We start from the raw sequence: 19,849 nt of genomic DNA, 5'->3' as shown, positions 1-19,849 counted from the left end.
CTATCTGTAACCACCACGACTTGCCTGGGCTTGCAAAATCTCACTAACTGGAGACAATATACATCTCTTTAACCTGTGCTTAACCCACTCTCCACTCACATTGTCTGTACCTTTAAGATTTGATTACCTGTAAAGACTCGCATTCCAACTTGTAAATTGAGTTTGTGTTTATGTATGCCCTGTTTGTGAACACAACTCCTCACTCACCTGAAGAAGGAGCGACACTCCAAAAGCTTGTGCTACCAAATAAACCTGTTGGACTTTAACCTGGTGTTGTGAGATTTCTTACTGTGCTTACCCCAGTCCAACACCGGCATCTCCGCATCATTTTGCCTCAATGCGCCAGGGACCCTGGTTTGATTCCCAGCTTGGGTCAATGTCTGTGTGGAGTCTGCACGTTCTCCCTGTGTCTGCGTGGGTTTCCTCCGGGTGCTCCCATTTCCTCCCACTGTCCGAAAGACGAGCTGGTTAGGTGCATTGGTCATGTTAAATTCTCTCTCAGTGTACCCGAACAGGCGCAGAGTGTGCCGACTCAGGGATTTTCATGGTAACTTCATTGCAATGTTAATGTAAGCTTATTTGTGACACTAATAAATAAACTTTAAAAATCTATTCAGAGATAGGAATCTGGCCCAAAGCCTCAGCTTAACATCTCATCCAAAAAAACAGTACCTCCAACCATGCAACACTCCCTCGGTGCTGCACCCAGCTGTCAAGCTAGAGTTTTACACTTAACTCTCTGGATTGATGAACTCACAATCTCCTGAGTCAGACAGCATATGATATACCCACAGCTGACACAGATCAGATTGAATGAGGTTAGTGCATGGCATATTGTGGGGTTTAAATATTGGCTCTTTACTTGACTTCAAACTAGAGACAGAAAATAACACTCACTGTTAGACCTGAGATTAATGAAATGGCAAAGAAATGTTGGAAAATGAGGGGCAGATCAGAACACAGTTGTACAAAGTGATAAACAGGAAGAATGATAAATAAAAAAGAACTATAGGACATAGGGAGAGAACTTTCAGCCCCTTGAACCTGTTCAGCCATTCAATGAGATTATGGCTGATCTGTGACCTAATTCCTTCTACCCACCTTTACCCAAATCCCTTAATAATTTGAATAACAAAAATCTCCCTGAATCAAACCAGTGAGCATGGGAGTGGGGTTCAGTGATCAGCACCGTAATCTTCAATTAAGATCAATGCCAGTAACCGACATTGAACTCTGGGGCATTCCTGTCGCAAAGTAAGCAGGTGCCTGAGACATTTTTACTTAGTCACGTGGGAATGAAATAACTCGTCCCATCATTCCAATCCCTGCACAGAGCCTCACATCCCTTCAACAACAGCCCCAGACTCTCACTTTCCTATAGCCTGATGGGTCAAGAGTCTAATAGTGAAGAGAAAAGGAAAATGGATTAAATCCAGAAATTCTGTGACTGGGATGTTGGTTACTGAAACATAAAAGGGGGGTTAATGTTTAGGACAGTTTCCTTCATTATTACTCCAGCATTACTGAACACCCAATGGTGTGGGGACTGAAGGCTTACGATGAGGTAACCTGAGACACAGTCATCAAAATATCGCCTGTAGAAAGATGCAAAATCCCAAAGTGCTGTGACTTTCCAGGAATGTCCGCGATTCCCCCCATTCACTGATCTGCTTTCTGTGGCCTGGATGAATTAGATGAGAGCAAAACATGCAGAGAGGGAAAGAGAAAGTGTGAGAGTAAAGGAGTGAAAAGGAGATGTGACGGAGGTTAAGGTGAGAGAAGGAGCAACAGAGACAGGGAGTCTGTTTTACATGTAACCTGGTTTACAGGTTTAATCCTGACCAACCAGCCTTCCCAGGCTTTAGGAAATCCAGCTGTTCAAGAGAGATGAGGGGAGTTTGAGTACAGGTAATTTTATAGCACGACTTGTGGGCCAGGGGGAGCAGGAGCACTTGCCCAGGCAACCCCAATTTTGCCTTCTTCTGTGCCATTGGACTCTTCCCCACCATTGGAGGAGCAGCAGTGTTTTCTCCAGGCCCAATGATCTAACCAGTAAACTTTGTTCCTCATTCCACTGATAAGATCTTCCCAGTCCCACCACTGAGGCCCGTTCCCCCACCTTTGCAATCTCCAACCCACATTTGCCTGACCCCATTGCAATTAGACCCTCCCACCATGTCTAAACCCCCTGTAATTTGTCAGGTTCCCCGACCCACCCACAAATACCCGCTCCCCCAACAACCCCCATAACCATAATCTACCCACCTCTGGAGTTCTCATGCATAACTCCTGCCCTCTCCCCTGAACATATACTATTTGGGGCCAGGGAATGTGGGAGTGACAGGAATTAGCTCCAAGTTTAACTTTGGACAAGTATTGAGTAGGCAGGATGCCCCTTGACATCATCACTCTGAGGTCAATGTAATTTTAAGAGATTACCTAATTTTAATATGATTGACAGGCCATCCACCCAATCACATCAAAAACAGTCTGCCGACCCACTTTCTCCATACAGTAAGGTTATATTGCCTGCACCACCTAGAATTACACACAAACTCTTCCTCCTTTATACAGGGACAAAGCAGCACAGAATTTTGAAAGGCTGAACTGGCAAGGTCTCTATCCTTCAGAAAAGAGAAGGTTAAGAGAACTTTAAGATTAAAAAGAGATTTGAAAGGCATGGCTTTGAGAAGAAGATTTTTCCAGCTGTGGGGGAGACCAGAATGAGGGACTTTTACTGTCGGGTCAGCTTTAATAAATCAAATTCAAGGGCAACTTTGTTACCAGAGAGTGGTGAGAATTTGAAATTAGCTACCACAAGGAACGGTTGAGGAAATAACATGCATTTAAGGGGAGTTAAGTAAACACATGAGGGAGAAAGGAATCGAAGGAAAGACTGAGAAAGTGAGATAAAGGGAGGCATCTCGTACAGAGCATAAACAGCATCAAAGACTAGCTGGGGCAAGCTGACCTGTTTCTGTCCTGTACATTCGATGTAAATGTATGAAAACCCTTGAATCCCCCGGATGAAAAATTGCCATTCTCAACCTTGTGAACTGGGCTTGAGGTGTGGTTGCAGGGGCTGGGGGCGCGGGGGGGGGGGGGGGGGGGGGGAGGGGCGGGGGAAGAGAGAATTGATTCAACTGCTTCCTGTTTGCTGAACTTCACGATGCAAACCTGGTAAACGCAATATACATTTCAACAAAAAACAAAATTTTCATGTCTGCGGAAGCCGTAATTGGTCAGTGAAAGGCTTTGCCAAGAATTGCCAGGCAGAAACTGCCTGGGTTTTGTGTGTGTGTGTGTATTCTTGTTCGGCATTGATATAAATCAATGTAATGTGCAGCTGCATTCTGCTCAAAGGATGAAGAAATGGGATTAGTGGTCACAGCTCTGGAGAGAGTCTATCTCATGGGGTGTGTGTATGTGTAAGTGAGAGAGAGAGGGAGAGATAATTCAGTGTAAGGTGCCTTATGCTGCCGTATAGAGGCAGTGTTAGACTGAGCAAGATTCAGCTTACTCCAACACTCCTGTAGTATGAAGCAACCTTCGTACAGCAAGAGCAACTAGACCGGCAGATGTGAAGAAATCTGTTTTGGCTGGGGTAGCTGATGGCTCTGGGAGGTGCCTTTAACACAGAGTGCAGTAAAACAAGGAAACAACTAAGGAGAGCTTTTATTATTCTGAACGGTGCTGTTAGGTTATGTGTTATCAGCAGATCAGAGCTGGGAAGCCTGGGCTGGACACGTTTGTATTTAAAGAGGCTGGAGCTGGAGTACACACTGAGAAAGGGACTGTCATCACAATATGCAGACCGTTATGTCCTGGTTCCTCGCAATGGTCCTCTTCTTTGGGGGGTCCTGTGCCCTTTTTCCTCCATACAACAAGGATGAACAGGGAGCAGCATTATTTGCAAGCGATTACAACAAAATAGCCGAAACCATGTACTTCAAGAGTGTTTCAGCCAGCTGGGACTACAACACCAATTTGACTGAGTACAATCAGCAGAAACAGGTACCACCTTTACTCTCTTATTAACGATCTACTGTAATAGAGTCCAGGATCTGTTTAGACACATGGGCATGGGAACCCCGTTCTTTTTACTGGTCACACGCTTCTTTCAACCTCAATAATGACAATAATGAAAATACAAAATAAAGGCCATGAATCCTACACTTCAGCTCAAATAGCAGAGCTAAACAACTTTGATCCCAGGGTTTTGGATTTTATTTTAATTGCAGAAATTTAAGGAAGGACCCAGTTTGTGCCTCATCCTGAAAGTAAGGCTGTAATTCTTCACTTCACAGGTTCATACACAGGCTCTCCCGCATTTAACTGATTCACTGCCAATCAGCACAGGCACTCATTCCACTGCACTTGGTTCAGTTCCCTCAGAAAGTGAGTCTGACAGTAAGTCTGAGGTCACAGAGAGAGTCGGGGGGGGGGTCAGACGGAGGGTCAGTGGGTCCGAGAGAGGGTTCCGGGAGAGGGTCAGAGGGGGGACTGAGAGGAGGGGACCTGAGAGGGGGGGACCTGAGAGGGGGGAGTTGAGAGGGGGGGGGGGGGTGCCTGAGACGGGGGGGGAGCTGAGAAGGGGGGGGGGCTGAGAGGGAGAGGCCTGAGAGGGAGGGGCCTGAGAGGGAGGGGCCTGTGGGGAGGGGGGGGCCTGAGGGGAGGGGGGGCCTGAGGGGAGGGGGGCCTGAGGGGAGGGGGGCCTGGGGGGAGGGGGGGCTGAGGGGGGCGGCCTGAGGGGGGGGGGGCCTGAGGGGGGGGGGGCCTGAGGGGCGGGGGGCCTGAGGGGGGGGCTGAGGGGGGGGGGCCTGAGGGGGGGGGCCTGAGGGGAGGGGGGCTGAGAGGGGGGGGGGGTGCCTGAGACGGGGGGGGAGCTGAGAAGGGGGGGGGCTGAGAGGGAGAGGCCTGAGAGGGAGGGGCCTGAGAGGGAGGGGCCTGAGGGGAGGGGGGCCTGAGGGGGAGGGCCTGAGGGGGCGGCCTGAGGGGGGGGCAGGGCTGGGGGGGTGAGGGGGACTGAGGGGGCGGGGCTGAGGAGGTGGGGTTGAGGGGGGCGTGCGGGGGGGGGAGGTGGGGGGGTGGAGCTGAGGGAGGGTACTGAGGGGGGACCTGAATGGGGGGGGGGGGGGCTGAGGATGGGGGGGCTGAGGGGGTGGGCTTGAGAGGTGGGCCTGAGGGGGGAGCTGAGGGGGGGGGCGCCTGAGGGCGGGCCTGAGAGGGAGGTCTGAGAGGGGGTGTCTGAGAAGGTGGTCTGAGAGGGGGGGGTCTGAGAAGGGGTGGTCTGAGAGGGGGGGTCTGAGAGGGGGGTCTGAGAGGGGGGTCTGAGAGGGGAGGTCTGAGAGGGGAGGTCTGAGAGGGGAGGTCTGAGAGGGGGGTTCTGAGAGGGGGGGTTCTGAGAGGGGGGGGTCTGAGAGGAGGGTTCTGAGAGGGGGCTTCTGAGAGGGGGGGATCTGAGAGGGCGGGGTCTGAGAGGGGGTTCTGAGAGGGGGGGTCTGAGAGGGGGGGTCTGAGAGGGGGGGGTCTGAGAGGGGGGGTCTGAGAGGGGGGGTTCTGAGAGGGGGGGTCTGAGAGGGGGGTTCTGAGAGGGGGGGTCTGAGAGGGAGGGTCTGAGGGGGGGTCTGAGAGGGAGGGTCTGAGAGGGGGTGTCTGAGAGGGGGGTTCTGAGAGGGGGGTTCTGAGAGGGGGGTTCTGAGAGGGGCGTTCTGAGAGGGGGGTCTGAGAGGGAGGGTCTGAGAGGGGGTGTCTGAGAGGGGGGGTCTGAGAGGGGGGGTCTGAGAGGGGTGTTTTGAGAGGGGGGGTCTGAAAGGGGGGGTCTGAGAGGGGGGTCTGAGAGGGGGGGTCTGAGAGGGGTGTTTTGAGAGGGGGGGTCTGAGAGGGGGGTCTGAGAGGTGGGTCTGAGAGTGGAGTCTGAGAGGGGTGGTCTGAGAGGGGGGGTCTGAGAGGGGGGTCTGAGAGGGGGGCCTGAGAGCGGGGTCTGAGAGAGGGTCAGAGAGAGGGTCAGAGAGAGGGTCAGAGAGAAGTTCTGAGAGAAGTTTTGAGAGAGGTTCTAGCGATGATGGAAGGAGGATCTACCGATCGTCGGACAGCTTGCCTAAGTATCTGAGGGGGTGTGAAACGTGGGTCAAAGGAACAAAAGAACAAAGAACAAAGAAAATTACAGTACAGGAACAGGCCCTTCAGCCCTCCAAGCCTGCACCGACCATGCTGCCCGACTAAACTAAAACCCCCTACCCTTCCGGGGACCATATCCCTCTATTCCCATCCTAGGCCATCGTTGGTCAAGGGGAGTGACCGAGAAGTGGCAGTATGCAACAGCAGGAATCTACCAATGACAAAGCGGAATCTCATGGTCTGGCCAATTGTTTTCCTTTTTCTCTTGGACCCTCGTTCACTTTGGCATCTGACCAGAACTGGGAGCACTGCATTGGGCATTCGCCATTCTGAGTACACATTGAGTGCACATTCATCACCTGCTAGTTTGGACATTGAATGTTGCTGGCGTATTGATCATGGGTCCTCACAGGCCAATCTAATATCCCCATGCCCATTCAGAAAGGGTAACGATAAGAACTGGCATCCAGGCTACCTTCTAGGTTCCCCATCGTAGGTTCCTTGACCCACTCTCAGACACTTGCTGTCCTAAGTTACTCAGTGTCACAGCAATTTCTCATTAGGGGAGGAGCTCTTCCCAGTCAATGATGGGCTCGTCCCTGTTTCTGTTGCACAGTCAGACTTGCGGCACTGCCAGACCCCATCTTGTGATGGAATTACAAGAGGTCATTTTAACCTAAACTCACAGGGCGGTAGGTGGCAGTAAAGTCAGGCAGGACATAAAACAAAGTGGCTGGCCCGATTGTGTCAGCTTCCACCTGGGCAGGTGAGAATTAACTTGGGGCTGGGGATAAGTTCACAGAGTTCGAGTTCATTTCTCTCATTGTTCTATACTGTTCCTGTGTTGTGTTAAACAAAGGTCCAGCAAGGTCAGCCTCCAATTGCAAAGGAGTTTTGCTCTGTTAGCTTTAAAGAAATAACATTGAAAAGTTAGCCTCTGCACTAAACCACTGTGTTAAACCCTGAGCTGAAGCACCGACAAGAACAAGGGCAAGCTCCTGCAAAGCCCAGCCCAGCATGCTTTGGAAATATATCAGCATTCCTTTCCTGTTGCTGTGAACAAGACCTTTCAATGAAGGGTCACAGATTGGAGATCTTAACTGTATTTCTCTCTCCAAAAAGGTGCCAGGTCTGCAGAGTATTTCCAGCAACCTTCTGTTTTTATTCCACAAGTACTCTGCCAGCTATCAGTCACCATGTTACATGTGAAGTATGAAATTAGTTCTTTGTTTAATGTAGCCAATTGGACACTGGCTTTTCATCTCTGAGAACTTCTGATTGTCAACTTTGGCACACTTGGAGTCCTTGCTTCTCAGTCAGAAGTCCCAGTCCAGAGACGTGCACATAAAATCAAGGCTGACACTGAGGGAGTGATGTACTGGCAGAGGTGCCATGTTTTAGATAAGACATTAAACAATGGCCTCATCTGCCCGGCCAACTGGACAGGAGAGATCCTATGGCTCTATTTAGAGGAAGTGTGGGGGTGTTTCCCCAATGTCCTGGCCAATATTTATCCCTCAATCAACATCACAAAAATAGATTATCTGGTCATTATCACATTACTGTTTGTGGGAGCTTGCTGTGCACAAATTGGTTATTACGTTCTCAACATTACAACAGTACTTCACTGGCTGTGATGTGCTTTGCGATATCCAGTGGTCACGAAAGGCTTTTCTTCAAGTCGAGCCCAAGCTAATGGGATGCAAGTCTCCTCTGCATGCCCTGTATAAAAATGATATAAAAATTTAGACCGGACTCCATAGCATAAATAGCCCAATCATTGGCGCAAAACCTTCCAGCTCAAGTAGGCTTCAGCAGGGGTGACTAAAATGCAATGTTTCATTGTCAGTGAAAGTAAAAAGACTTAGGTCAGAATTTTCTGGCTGTTCATGCCAGTGGGATCTTCCAGTCCTGCCGATGGCACACCCCATTGTGAGTTTCCTGATGGTGTGGGGTGGATTTAATGGGAAATCGCATTGACAGCGGCGGAACCAGAAGATCCCACCACCAGCCAATGGCAGGCCACCTCCTCCAACCAATAAACGAGCTGCGGGGTGGCCAGAGAATCTTATCCATTGTTTTACTCACAGGGGTTGACCCAACACTCCCTCTTCACACTGAGAAGATTGCACTTTTATTGCACCTTTCACAGTCTTAGGATCTCCTAAAATGATTGACAGGACTTTTGAAATGTAGTCATTGTTGAAATGCAGGAAAACATAGCTCCAGAGTAGACCCTAAAACTCCAACTCTTGGATGCTGCAGCAAGTGTGACAACTCAGTGCAGCTGTGTTCAGACTTAGTCATAGAGTCATAGAGGTTTACAGCATGGAAACAGGCCCTTTGGCCCAACTTGTCCATGCTACTCTTTTTTAACTACTAAGCTAGTCCCAATTGCCCACGTTTGGCCCATATCCCTCTATACCCATCTTACCCATGTAATTGTCTGAATGGCTTATAAAAGACAAAATTGTACCTGCCTCTATAGCCACTTATGGCAGCTCGTTCCAGACACTCACCACCCTATGTGTGAAAAAATTGCCCCTCTGGATCCTTTTGTATCTCTCCCCTCTCACCTTAAACCTATGCCCTCTAGTTTTAGACTCCCCTATCTTTGGGAAAAGATGTTTGACTATCTACCTAATCTATGCCCCTCATTATTTTATAGACCTCTATTAGATCACTCCTGAGCCTCTTTCGTCTCCAGGGAAAAAAGTCCCAGTCTACCTAGCCTCTCCTTATAACTCAAACCATCAAGTCCCAGTAGCATCCTAGTAAATCTTTTCTGCACTCTTTCTAGTTTAATAATATCCTTTCTATAATAGGGTGACCAGAACTCTACACAGTATTCCAAGACTAATGTCTTGTACAACTACAACTTAGTGTAGTGGCATACAAAACAAGATAAATATCAGGGAAATTGAGAGAAAGAGGAAAATTTCATGTTTTTTTTACTTAAAGGGCAATCAAGCTGTATAATCAGTTATCAGGTAAGGGTGTTGGCCTGGACTGTGCATCAGGGTCCAAGAAACAATTGATGTTTTTCAGTTCCATGGGCTGTATGTATATTAATTAGCCCCATTCCAATCCAGTGAGATATCTGCCCTCCTCCAGTACTCACCTCCTGCACATCCCCAATTTTCTTCACTCTGCAATTGGCAACTATTTCTGTGATGTAATTTTTATGTAACTCTGTGCAAGCATTTATTCACCTGTCCTAACTCCCAGCTCTCAGTGTTGGGTTTGGTTTGATAATGCTCCGGTGAAGTGTATTCTCTTGCTTTGCTGCAGTAAAAGTGCTCCAAAAATTGATGTCCTTCTAGATATTTGTGTTGTTGATGTGAGTGTGAGGGACTGGTTGACTACAGAACCTCTGGAATCTCTCTGGTGTACTCTCTGATTGACTTCCTGAATCCTATAGTTGGAGTTGAGCAAAAATCTGCTTTTCCATTGGGAAATAATCAGAGACCTCTACACACTTTTAATGGTAAAGCAAAATACTGTGAATGCTGGAAATAGGAACATAGGAGCAGGAGTAGAGTCATAGAGGTTTACAGCATGGAAACAGGCCCTTCAGCCCAACTTGTCCATGCTGCCCAGTTTTTGCCACTAAGTTATTCTCAATTGCCTGTGTTTAGCCCATATCCGTCTATACCAATCCTATCCATGTAACTCTCTAAATGTTTTTTAAAAGACAAAATTGTACCTGCCTCTACTACTACCTCTGGCAGTACGTTCCAGACACTCACCACCCTCTGTTTGAAAACAGTGCCCCTTTGGACTCTTTTGTATCTCTCCCCTCTCACCTTAAATCTATGCCCTCTAGTTTTAGGCCCGCCTACCATCGGGAAAAGATGTTGACTATCTACCTCATTATTTTATAGACCTCTATAAGATCACCCCGAAGTTTCCTACGCTCCAGAGAAAAAAGTCCCAGTCTATCCAGCCTCTCCTTACAACTTAAACCATCAAGAACTGGTAGCGTTCTAGTAAATCTTTTCTGCACCCTTTGGGGTTTAATAATGTCCTTTCTAAAATAGGGTGACCAGAACTGTACACAGTATTTCAAGTGTGGCCTTACTAATGTCTTGTACAACTTCAACAAGACATCTCAACTGTTGTATTCAATGTTCTGACCAATAAAACCAAGCATGTCAAATGCCTTCTTCACCACCCTGTCCACCTGTGACCCCACTTTCAAGAGCTATGAACCTGTACCCCTAAATCTCTCTGTTCAATAACTCTCCCCAATGGCCTACCATCAACTGAGTAAGTCCTGCCTTGGTTCGATCTACCAAAATGCATCACCTCACATTTATCTAAATTAAACTCCATCTGCCATTCATCAGCCCACTGGCCCAATTGATCAAGATCCCGTTGCAATCCTAGATAACCTTCTTCTCTGTCCACTATGCCACCAATCTTGGTGTCACCTACAAACTTACTAACCATGCTGCCTAAATTCTCATCCAAATCACTTATATAAATGACAAATAACAGTGGACCCAGCACTGGTTCCTGAGGCACACCGCTGGTCACAGGCCTCCAGTTTGAAAAACAACCCTCTACAACCACCCTCTGTCTTCTGTCATGCCAATTTTGTGTCCAGTTGACTACCTCACCTGGATCCCATGAGTTTTAACCTCATGCAACAACCTATAATGCAGTACCTTGTCAAACGCCTTGTTAAAGTCCATGTAGACAGCATCAATTGCACTGCCCTCATCTACCTTCTTGATTACCATTTCAAAAACTTAATCAAATTTGTGAGACAGGATTTCCCATTCACAAAGCCATGCTGACGGTCCCTAATCAGTCGTTGCCTCTCTAAATGCCTGTAGATCCTGTCTCTCAGAATACCTTCTAACAACTTACCCCTACAGACGTTAGGCTCACCAGCCTGTAGTTCCCAGTCGTTTACCTGCAACCCTTCTTAAACAAAGGGACAACATTTGCCACCCTCCAATCTTCAGGCACCTCACTTGTGGCTATCGGTGATTCAAATATCTCTGCTAGGAGACCTGCAATTTTCTCCCTAGCCTCCCAAAACGTCCTGGGAACACTTCATCAAGTCCCGGGATTTATCTACCATGATGCGCTTTAAGACTTCCAGCACTTCCCTCTCTGTAATATGTACATTCCAAAAGACATCACTATTTATTTCCCCAAGTTCCCTAACATCCATGCCTTTCTCAATAGTAAATATTGATGAGAAATATTCATTTAGGTTTTCACCCATCTCTTGAGGACCCGCACATAGATGACCTTATTGACCCTTAAGAAGCCCTACTCTCTCCCTTGTTACTCTTTTGCCTTTTTTGTATTTGTAGATCTTTAGATTCTCCTTTGCATTATCTGCCAAAGCAATCTCGTCTCCCCTTTTTGCCCTCCTGATTTCTCTCTTAACTCTACTCCAACACCCTCTATACTCTTCAAGGGATCCACTTGATCCCAGCTGCCTATGCATGTCATATGTCTCCTTCTTCTTCTTGACCCAGACCTCAATATCCCGAGACATCCAGGGTTCCCTATTTCTACCAGCCTTGTCCTTCACTCTAAAAGGAATGTGCTTACCCTGAACCCTGGTTAACACACTTTTGAAAGCCTCCCACTTACCAGGCTCCTTTTGCCTACCAACAAACTCTCCCATCAACTTTTGAAAGTGCCTGCCTGATACCATCAAAATTGGTCTTACCCCAATTTAGAATTTTAACTTTTGGGCCAGATCTACCATTCTCCATAGCTATCTTAAAATTAATGGAATTATGGTCACTGGTCCCAAAGTGATCCTTCGCTAACACTTCTGTCACCTGCCCTCCTTATTTCCCAAGAGGAGGTCAAGTTTGCCCCCTCTCTAGTCAGGCCATCCACAGACTGAATGAGAAAGTCCTCCTGAATACATTCAACAAATTTCTCTCCATCAAAGCCCCTAATAATATGTCAGTCAATGTTGGGAAAGTTGAAGTACCCCTTCTATTACCATCCTAATTTTCTTGGAGCTATCTGAAATCTTCTTACATATTTGCTCTTCAATTTCCCACTGACTATTTGGGGGCTGATAGTACAATCCTACCAAAGTTATCTTCCTCTTCTTATTTCTCAGTTCTACCCATATAGACTCAGTGGGCGAATCCTCGGATATATCCCCTCTCAGTACTGCCATGATGTTCTCTGTAATCAAAAGTGCAACTGCCCCTCCTTTCTTACCTCCTGTCCTATCTTTCCTATCGCATCTGTAGCCTGGAACATTGAGTTGTCAGTCCTGTCCCTCCCTTAGCCATGTTTCAGTAAAAGGTATAATGTCCCAGCCCCATATGCCTATCCATGGCCCGAGTTCACCTGCCTTGCCTGTCAGGCCTCTTGCATTGAAATAAATGCAGTTTAATCTGGGCTTCCCTTGCTCTCTGCCCTGCTACTGCCTGACCTGTCTAGTACTAGGATTACTGACACCGCCTTTACTATTTGACGACCTTAACCTTCTCTTTTGTCTCCCTACTGCTTTGGGTCCCTTCCCCCACCCTGCTTTGGGTCCCACCACCACCCCCCTCCCCGCTTTGGGTCCCACCACCACCCCCCTCCCCTCCCTTCCCCTCACCCCCCCGCCAAACTAGACTTGCTAGAGTGGCTCCAGCAAATCTCCCCGCCAGGATATTAGTACCCCTCCAGTTCAGGTGTAACCCGTCCCTCTTGAACAGGTCACCCTTTCCCAGAAGAGATCCCACTGATCCACAAATCTAAATCCCTGCCCTCTACATCAGCTCTCAAGCCACGTATTCATCTGCCTAATCTTTCTATTCCTACACTCACTAGTAGTCCAGAAATTACCACCTTCGGGGTTAGCCTTCTGCCTAACTCTCTATATTCACACTTCAGGACCTCTTCCCTTTTCTTACTTATGTCGTTGGTACCAATGTGTACAATGACCTCTGGCTGTTCACTCTCCCCCATAAGAATGTCTTGCAGCTACTCAGAGACGTCCTTGACCCTGGCACCAGGGAGGCAACACACCATCCTGGAGTCTCGATCGTGGACACAGAAATGCTTGTCTGTGCCTCTAGCTATTGAGTCCCCTATTACTACTACTCGCTTGCTCTTTGTCCAACCCTGCTCTGCAACAGAACCAGGTGTGGTGCTACAGGCCTGGCTGCTGCTGGTATCTCCCCCTGACAGGCTATCCCCCTCAACAGTATCCAAAATGGTATATCTGTTTGAAAGGGGAATAGCCACAGGAGATTCCTGCACTACCTGCCTGCCTCTCCTGGTAGTCATCCATCTACCTAACCGAACCTGCGGTGTGACAACCGTAACTAGTGCCTATCACACTCTCTGCCCTCTTTATGCTCCGCAGTGTGTCCAGCTGCCGTTCCAACCAAACAATGCGGTCTGTGAGAAGCTACAGCTGGACACATTACTTGCAGACAAAGTTGTCAGGGAGACTAGATTGCTCTCTGATTTCCCACATCTGGCAGGAGGAGCATACTGCCCTAACTGCCCTTTTACAGTTAAAAGGATAACAGAATCTCACTCACCTTTCCCTTGCTTGTGGTCCTCATAGTGACTTTTTTTTGGTTAGAGGAGGAGGGAGGAGGGAAACACTGAAGTAGCATTTTGGGTTTAACTGTCCCTTGACAACAGCCCCACCACAAACCACTGTCTTGCTCAGGTCCTCCTTCTGGAAATGGTGACTGCCACCAAAGATGCAAAGCGTCACCCTGACAGCCAGTCAGCGTCATCACTCTGCTGCTCTCTGCTGGACGCCTGTCTTCACTTGAACTTGGAAGGTTTAGGCCATTGAGGCCAGGGCGGCACAGTAGCACAGTGGTTAGCACTGCTGCTTCACAGCTCCAAGGTCCCGGGTTCGATTCCTGGCTTGGGTCACTGTCTGTGTGGAGCTTGCACATTCTCCTCGTGTCTGCGTGGGTTTCCTCCGGGTGCTCCGGTTTCCTCCCACAGTCCAAAGATGTGCGGGTTAGGTTGATTGGCCAGGTTAAAAAATTGCCCCTTGGTGTCCTGGGATGTGTAGGTTGGAGGGATTGGTGGGTAAAATATGTGGGGGTAGGGCCTGGGTGGGATTGTGGTCGGTGCAGACTCGATGGGCCGAGTGGCCTCCTTCTGCACTGTAGGGTTTCTATGATTTCTATGAGCCCATCGAGCCTGCCCCTCCATTCAGTACGATCATGGCTGATCATCCACTCCGATGCCTTTTTCCCCACATTATCCCCATTTATGCCACTGATATTTAGAAATCTGTCAATTTCTGCATTAAACAATCCCAGCTTTAAAAAACTCAATGACTGAGCTTCCATAGCTCTCTGGAATACTGAATTCCAAAGACTCTCAATCCTCTGAGTACAAGAACATTTCTCCTCATTTCGTTCCTAATTGTATTCCCCCTCAGTTTGAAATTGTGCCCCCTGGTTCTAGGTCCACAACCAAGGGGAGCTTGTTACCTGCATTTACTCTGTCTATTTCTTCAAGTGTTTTGTAGGTTTCAATTAGATCACCTCTCGTTCTACAAAACCCAAGAGAATACAGGGCCAGTTTGCCCAATCTCTGTTCTTAGAACTGTCCCACTATCCTGGGAACAAGTCCGCTGAACTTTCGCTGCACTCCCTCTATGGCAGTGATGTCCTTCCTAAGGTAAAAAGACCAAAACTTCACACACCACTCCAGCTGCGGTATAACCAAGGCTCTATGCAATTGAAGCAAGACTTTGCTACTCCCATACTCAAACCCACTTGCTGAAATAAAAAAAACACAAATTCTGGAAATACTGAGCATGTATGGCAGCATCTGTGGGGGGAGAAGCAGAGTTGATGGCCTGAATTTTACGTGGGCTTCAGGACCATGACACTGAGGTGAAAAGTGGGTCCTGAGGCCATACTTGCCGGATATGGGACTGGCTTGGTGATTTTGCCACAGGTGTCCTCCTGATTGGCGACCTGCAGGGCCACCATCCAATGACAGGGCAGCATGATGGCACAGTGGTTAGCACTGCTGCCTCACAGCGCCAGGGATCTGGGTTCAATTCCGGCCTTGGGCTGTGTGGAACTTGTACATTCTCCCCATGTCTGCGTGGGTTTCCCCCAAGTGCTCTGGTTTTCCCCAGCAGTCCAAAGGTGTACAGGTTCGGCTGATTGGCCATAGCAAATTGTCCTTGAGTTTCCCAAGATGCACAGGTTAGATGAATTAGCTATGGTAAATGTATGGGGTTATAGAACATAGAAAACATAGAAAAGCTACAGCACAAACAGGCCCTTCGGCCCACAAGTTGCGCCGAACAATTTCCTTACCTTCTAGGCTCATCTATAACCCTCCATCTTACTAATCTCCATGAACCTATCCAAAAGTCTCTTAAAAGACTTAAGGGGATAGGGCAGGGGAGGGGGCCCGAGCATGGTACTCTGAGTCAGTGCAGACTCAATGGACCGATTAGCCTCTTCTGCACTCCAGAGATTCTATGGTTCTGTTCTACGATGATGGATGGCAGACAGGTGCTGCTAGCCCAATCGGCTGTCCTGAAGTATCAACAAATCTTCTGGGAGAGCACTGAGGTAAGCAGAAGGTCTGCTGCTTCCAATAGTAAAATCCCCAAAAAATTAAAAATTCAGGAGACTGAAGATCCAACGGGAAACACATCCGGGAAAATCGTGGGAACCACAGGGGCTTCCTTTCCTGCAAATGACCCTCTCTTTTGTACTGCCAGGTCTCAGGCTCCAACACCTTCTCCCCACCCACCCCCTCTATTCGTTACTTCCATCAAACCGCACTTTGGGGACGGGGTCACCCTGCCACCAGTAAGATACCAGCAGCAATAGACAAGCTGATCTACATTGCAGCCCATTGCTGGGAAAATGCCTTGGCAAAGAGAGACTGCACTGGGCAGCTTTCCTGTATTTGTCCAGTGCCCCCACATCCCAACATGTCCCTCTGAGGCCAATAAAATTCTGTCTAATATTTCAGGTTGATGGTTCTTTCCTCAGAGGTGACAAAGGGTCATCAACCTGATTGGTTAACACAATTTTACTGCACCCCATTAGAGGTGATTCATTTCTAGTCAGAGACCTTGAAAACAAATAAAGAATGATGTGGAACACTTAATGAAAGTGCTTACATTAAATTCTCTTGTTGACTGCTTTAATAGAAAGTTAATGCTTCTGCTATTGAATTTAGTTTGTCCATGCCAAGTCTGCCACTCAGAGCATCAATAAATCGCAGCACTGAAATGCTAGTAAATTAGAACTGAATGAGTAAGGAACTAAAGTAAATTAATTGGGAATTGTTTCTGAAAGACCTCTCAGTTAAATAAATGAGAAAACATTTAACAATGTAATGGCAAGAGGAGATGGTGGCATAATGGTATTAGTAATCCAGAGACCCAGGATAATGCTCTAAGGTTCAAATCCCGCCACTGCAAATGATGAAATTTGAAGACAATAAGTATTAAAGGCCTAATCGTTGTGAAAACCTATCTGATTCAGACTCCAGATCCTCAGCAGTGTGGTTGACTCTTAACTGCCCCCTCAAGGGCAGTTATGAAGGCCAACATACACTTTGCCTTCTACGCCCCTTGCTGCATCCGCATGTTTATTTTCAGCCACTGGTCTTTCAGGTCTCATTGCACACTCTCAGATTCAGATAATAATCTTCCTTTCTGTATTTGCTATCAAGTTAATAACCTCACATTTATCCACATTATACTGCACCTGCCTTGCATTTGCCCATTCACTCAACTTGTCCAAATCACACTGAAGCATCTCTGCATCCTCCTCACAGCTCACCCTCCTACCCAACTTTGTGTCATCCGCAAATTTGGAGACTGTGGTGTAAAAGCCTTTTAAGAAGCTTTTCCGTGAAAGGGTCATGTGACCTGCTGGTCCAATTGAGAGCCAAGTTGGGGATTCACTCAGACTTGCCTGGGCTGCTTCCTCAGAGTCGTAGTTTTGGGTGTGTGGAGTTAAAACCTTTTTACTTACTCCTGTAGTGTGTATGGCAATTCTGTTAATAAATCTTTATTAGTTCACTGACCAGAGTTTGTGTTTTACCTCATTACACCACAGAGATATTACATTTAGTTCCCTCGTCTAAATCAGATATGTACAGTGAAGGACTGGGATCCTAGCACTGATCCCTGCGATACCCCACTCGTCACTGCCTGCGACTTGGGAAAAGACAGTAAGAAGTCTCACAACACCAGGTTAAAGTCCAACAGGTTTATTTGGTAGCACAAGCCACTAGCTTTCGGAGCGCTGCCCCTTCATCAGGTGAGTGGGATTTCAGTTCACAAACAGGGCATATAAAGACACAAACTCAATTTACAAAATAATGGTTGGAATGCGAGTCTTTACAGGTAATCAAGTCTTAAAGGTACAGACAATGTGAGTGGAGAGAGTGTTAAGCGCAGGTTAAAGAGATGTGTATTGTCTCCAGCCAGAACAGTTAGCTGGCTGGAGACAATGCCCCCCCCCCCGCCCCGCAGGGGCAGACCCCACCCCAAAAGGAGACCACCCCCCAGCCCGTCCCAATCACTGCCCTCCCTCCATCCCAGACTGATCCCAATGTAGAGTGGCAGCGGCACCCCCCACCCTCACCAATCGCACCTAGGCCCCGTCCACAAGAGGCCCCGCTCCCTTGGCACTACCCGATGCCTGATAGGCAGTGCCAAGGTGTCCCCTGGGCATGGGCATTTTGCCCCTTGGGCAGTGCCAGGGGGCACAGGCTGGCACAGCCAGGGTGCCCATGCACCACCCCCCCTCACCACCACCCCAATTGCCTTCCCCCTTCATTCCAGCGGGGTCTGCCCACACGTGGGGAGCTAGTCTGAACCCCGCCAGAATGAAGCACTCCTGGCGGGGTGGGAGATTCGATCGGAACCTTTCAGGTCCCAATAATTAACAAATCTACATATTTCAAATAGATTAAAAACCGATTCAAATGACTTCTCTGCCTTCCTGCCAGTTTTCAGCATGATCTGGCCAGCGACTGTTATGATGTGGAGATGCCGGCGTTGGACTGGGGTAAACACAGTAAGAAGTTTAACAACACCAGGTTAAAGTCCAACAGGTTTATGTGGTAGCAAAAGCCACACAAGCTTTCGGAGCTCCAAGCCCCTTCTTCAGGTGAGTGGGAATTCTGTTCACAAACAGAGCATATAAAGGCACAAACTCAATTTACATGAATAATGGTTGGAATGCGAATACTTACAGCTAATCAAGTCTTTAAGATACAAACAACGTGAGTGGAGAGAGCATCAAGACAGGCTAAAAAGATGTGTATTGTCTCCAGACAAGACAGCCAGTGAAACTCTGCAGGTCCAGGCAGGTTGTGGGGGTTACAAATAGTGTGACATGAACCCAATATCCCGGTTGAGGCCATCCTCGTGCATGCGGAACTTGGCTATCAGTTTCTGCTCAGCGACTCTGCACCGTTGTATGTCGTGAAGGCCACCTTGGAGAACGCTTACCCGAATATCAGAGACCGAATGCCCGTGACCGCTGAAGTGCTCCCCAAAAGGAAGAGAACAGTCTTGCCTGGTGATTGTCGAGCGGTGTTCATTCATCCATTGTCGCAGCGACTGTTCGCCAGCTCTGGGAGATGTGCATGCATTCCCAGCCCCTTCCCCCAATTCCCTTTCAAGGCCGCAGTCGTGCATCTCCCAGCCGGACCCGCCAGAAAAGTGGCTGGCGTGGATGGAAGAATCGCAGCCATAAATTCCAGCTGCAGGATGAGAGAAAATCATTGAATGAGTGAGTGAGTGAGTGAGTGAGCGAGTGAATGGAAGAGACACTGAGTGAGAGATGCAAGAGTGGGAGAGAATCATTGAATGAGTGAATGAATGAGATGAGAAAGAGACAGTGTGAGATTTACTGAGTGTGTTTGTGGGATTTTTAATGAACACCATTATCCCCAGGATCATTTCACCAAGGTAATTGCCAGCACTATCGGGTCATCAGTAGCTGCAGCAATATGGGAACAGTCTCATCAATCCCAGAGGGAGTCCATTCCTGTGGCTTGGTGAGAATGTTTCCAGAAATTGAGTCGTCATCTGTCAGCTGAGAATTCCATCTGCGTAAGTAACTTCTTAAATCACTTGAACTGCCTCAGTCTCTGGGATTTTCTCACTGCTCTGCATTGGGAACAGTAAGAAGTCTCACAACGCCAGGTTAAATTCCAACAAGTTTATTTGGAATCACGAGCTTTCGGAGTGCTGCTCCTTCATCAGGTGAGTGGAGAGGTAGGTTTCACAAACACAGCCTATATAGGCAAAGAGACAATTGCAAGATAATGGTTGGAATGCGAGTCTTTTCAGGTAATCAAGTCTTTACAGATACAGACAATGCGAGTGAAGAGAGGGATAAGCACAGGTTAAAGAGGTGTGAATTGTCTCAAACCAGGACAGTTACTGAGATTTTGCAAGCCCATGCCAAATAGTGGAGGTTACAGATAGTGTGACATAAATCCAAGATCCCGGTTGAGGCCGTCCTCATGCGTGCGGAACTTGGTTATCAGTTTCTGCTTGGCAATTCTGCGTTGTTGTGTGTCTTGAAAGCCGCTTTGGAGAACGCTTACCTGAAGATCAGAGGCTGAATGCCCTTGACTGCTGAAGTGTTCCCCGACTGGAAGGGAACACTGCTGCCTGGCGATCGTTGCGCTGTGTCCGTTCATCTGTTGTCGTAGCATCTGCATGGTCTCACTGATGTACCACGCCTCGGGGCATCCTTTCTTGCAG

General features: G+C 48.0%; 1 protein-coding gene across 1 annotated transcript in view; it reads left to right on the top strand.

Annotated features, from left to right (window-relative positions):
* The first annotated feature begins 3,458 nt into the window (after positions 1-3,458).
* Positions 3,459-19,849, top strand: part of ace (angiotensin I converting enzyme (peptidyl-dipeptidase A) 1) — a 200,629-nt gene continuing 184,238 nt past the window's right edge. The window contains exon 1 of the mRNA XM_078223747.1: positions 3,459-4,014. Coding sequence (XP_078079873.1) covers positions 3,808-4,014 — 207 coding nt within the window. The 5' untranslated portion in view covers positions 3,459-3,807. The remainder of the gene's footprint in view (positions 4,015-19,849) is intronic.

The sequence above is a fragment of the Mustelus asterias genome, chromosome 11 (genome assembly GCF_964213995.1).
Source record: "Mustelus asterias chromosome 11, sMusAst1.hap1.1, whole genome shotgun sequence".
NCBI classification, from domain to species: domain Eukaryota; kingdom Metazoa; phylum Chordata; class Chondrichthyes; order Carcharhiniformes; family Triakidae; genus Mustelus; species Mustelus asterias.
The sequence above is the reverse complement of the archived record's forward strand: the minus strand, read 5'-3'. Positions and strand labels throughout refer to the sequence as shown.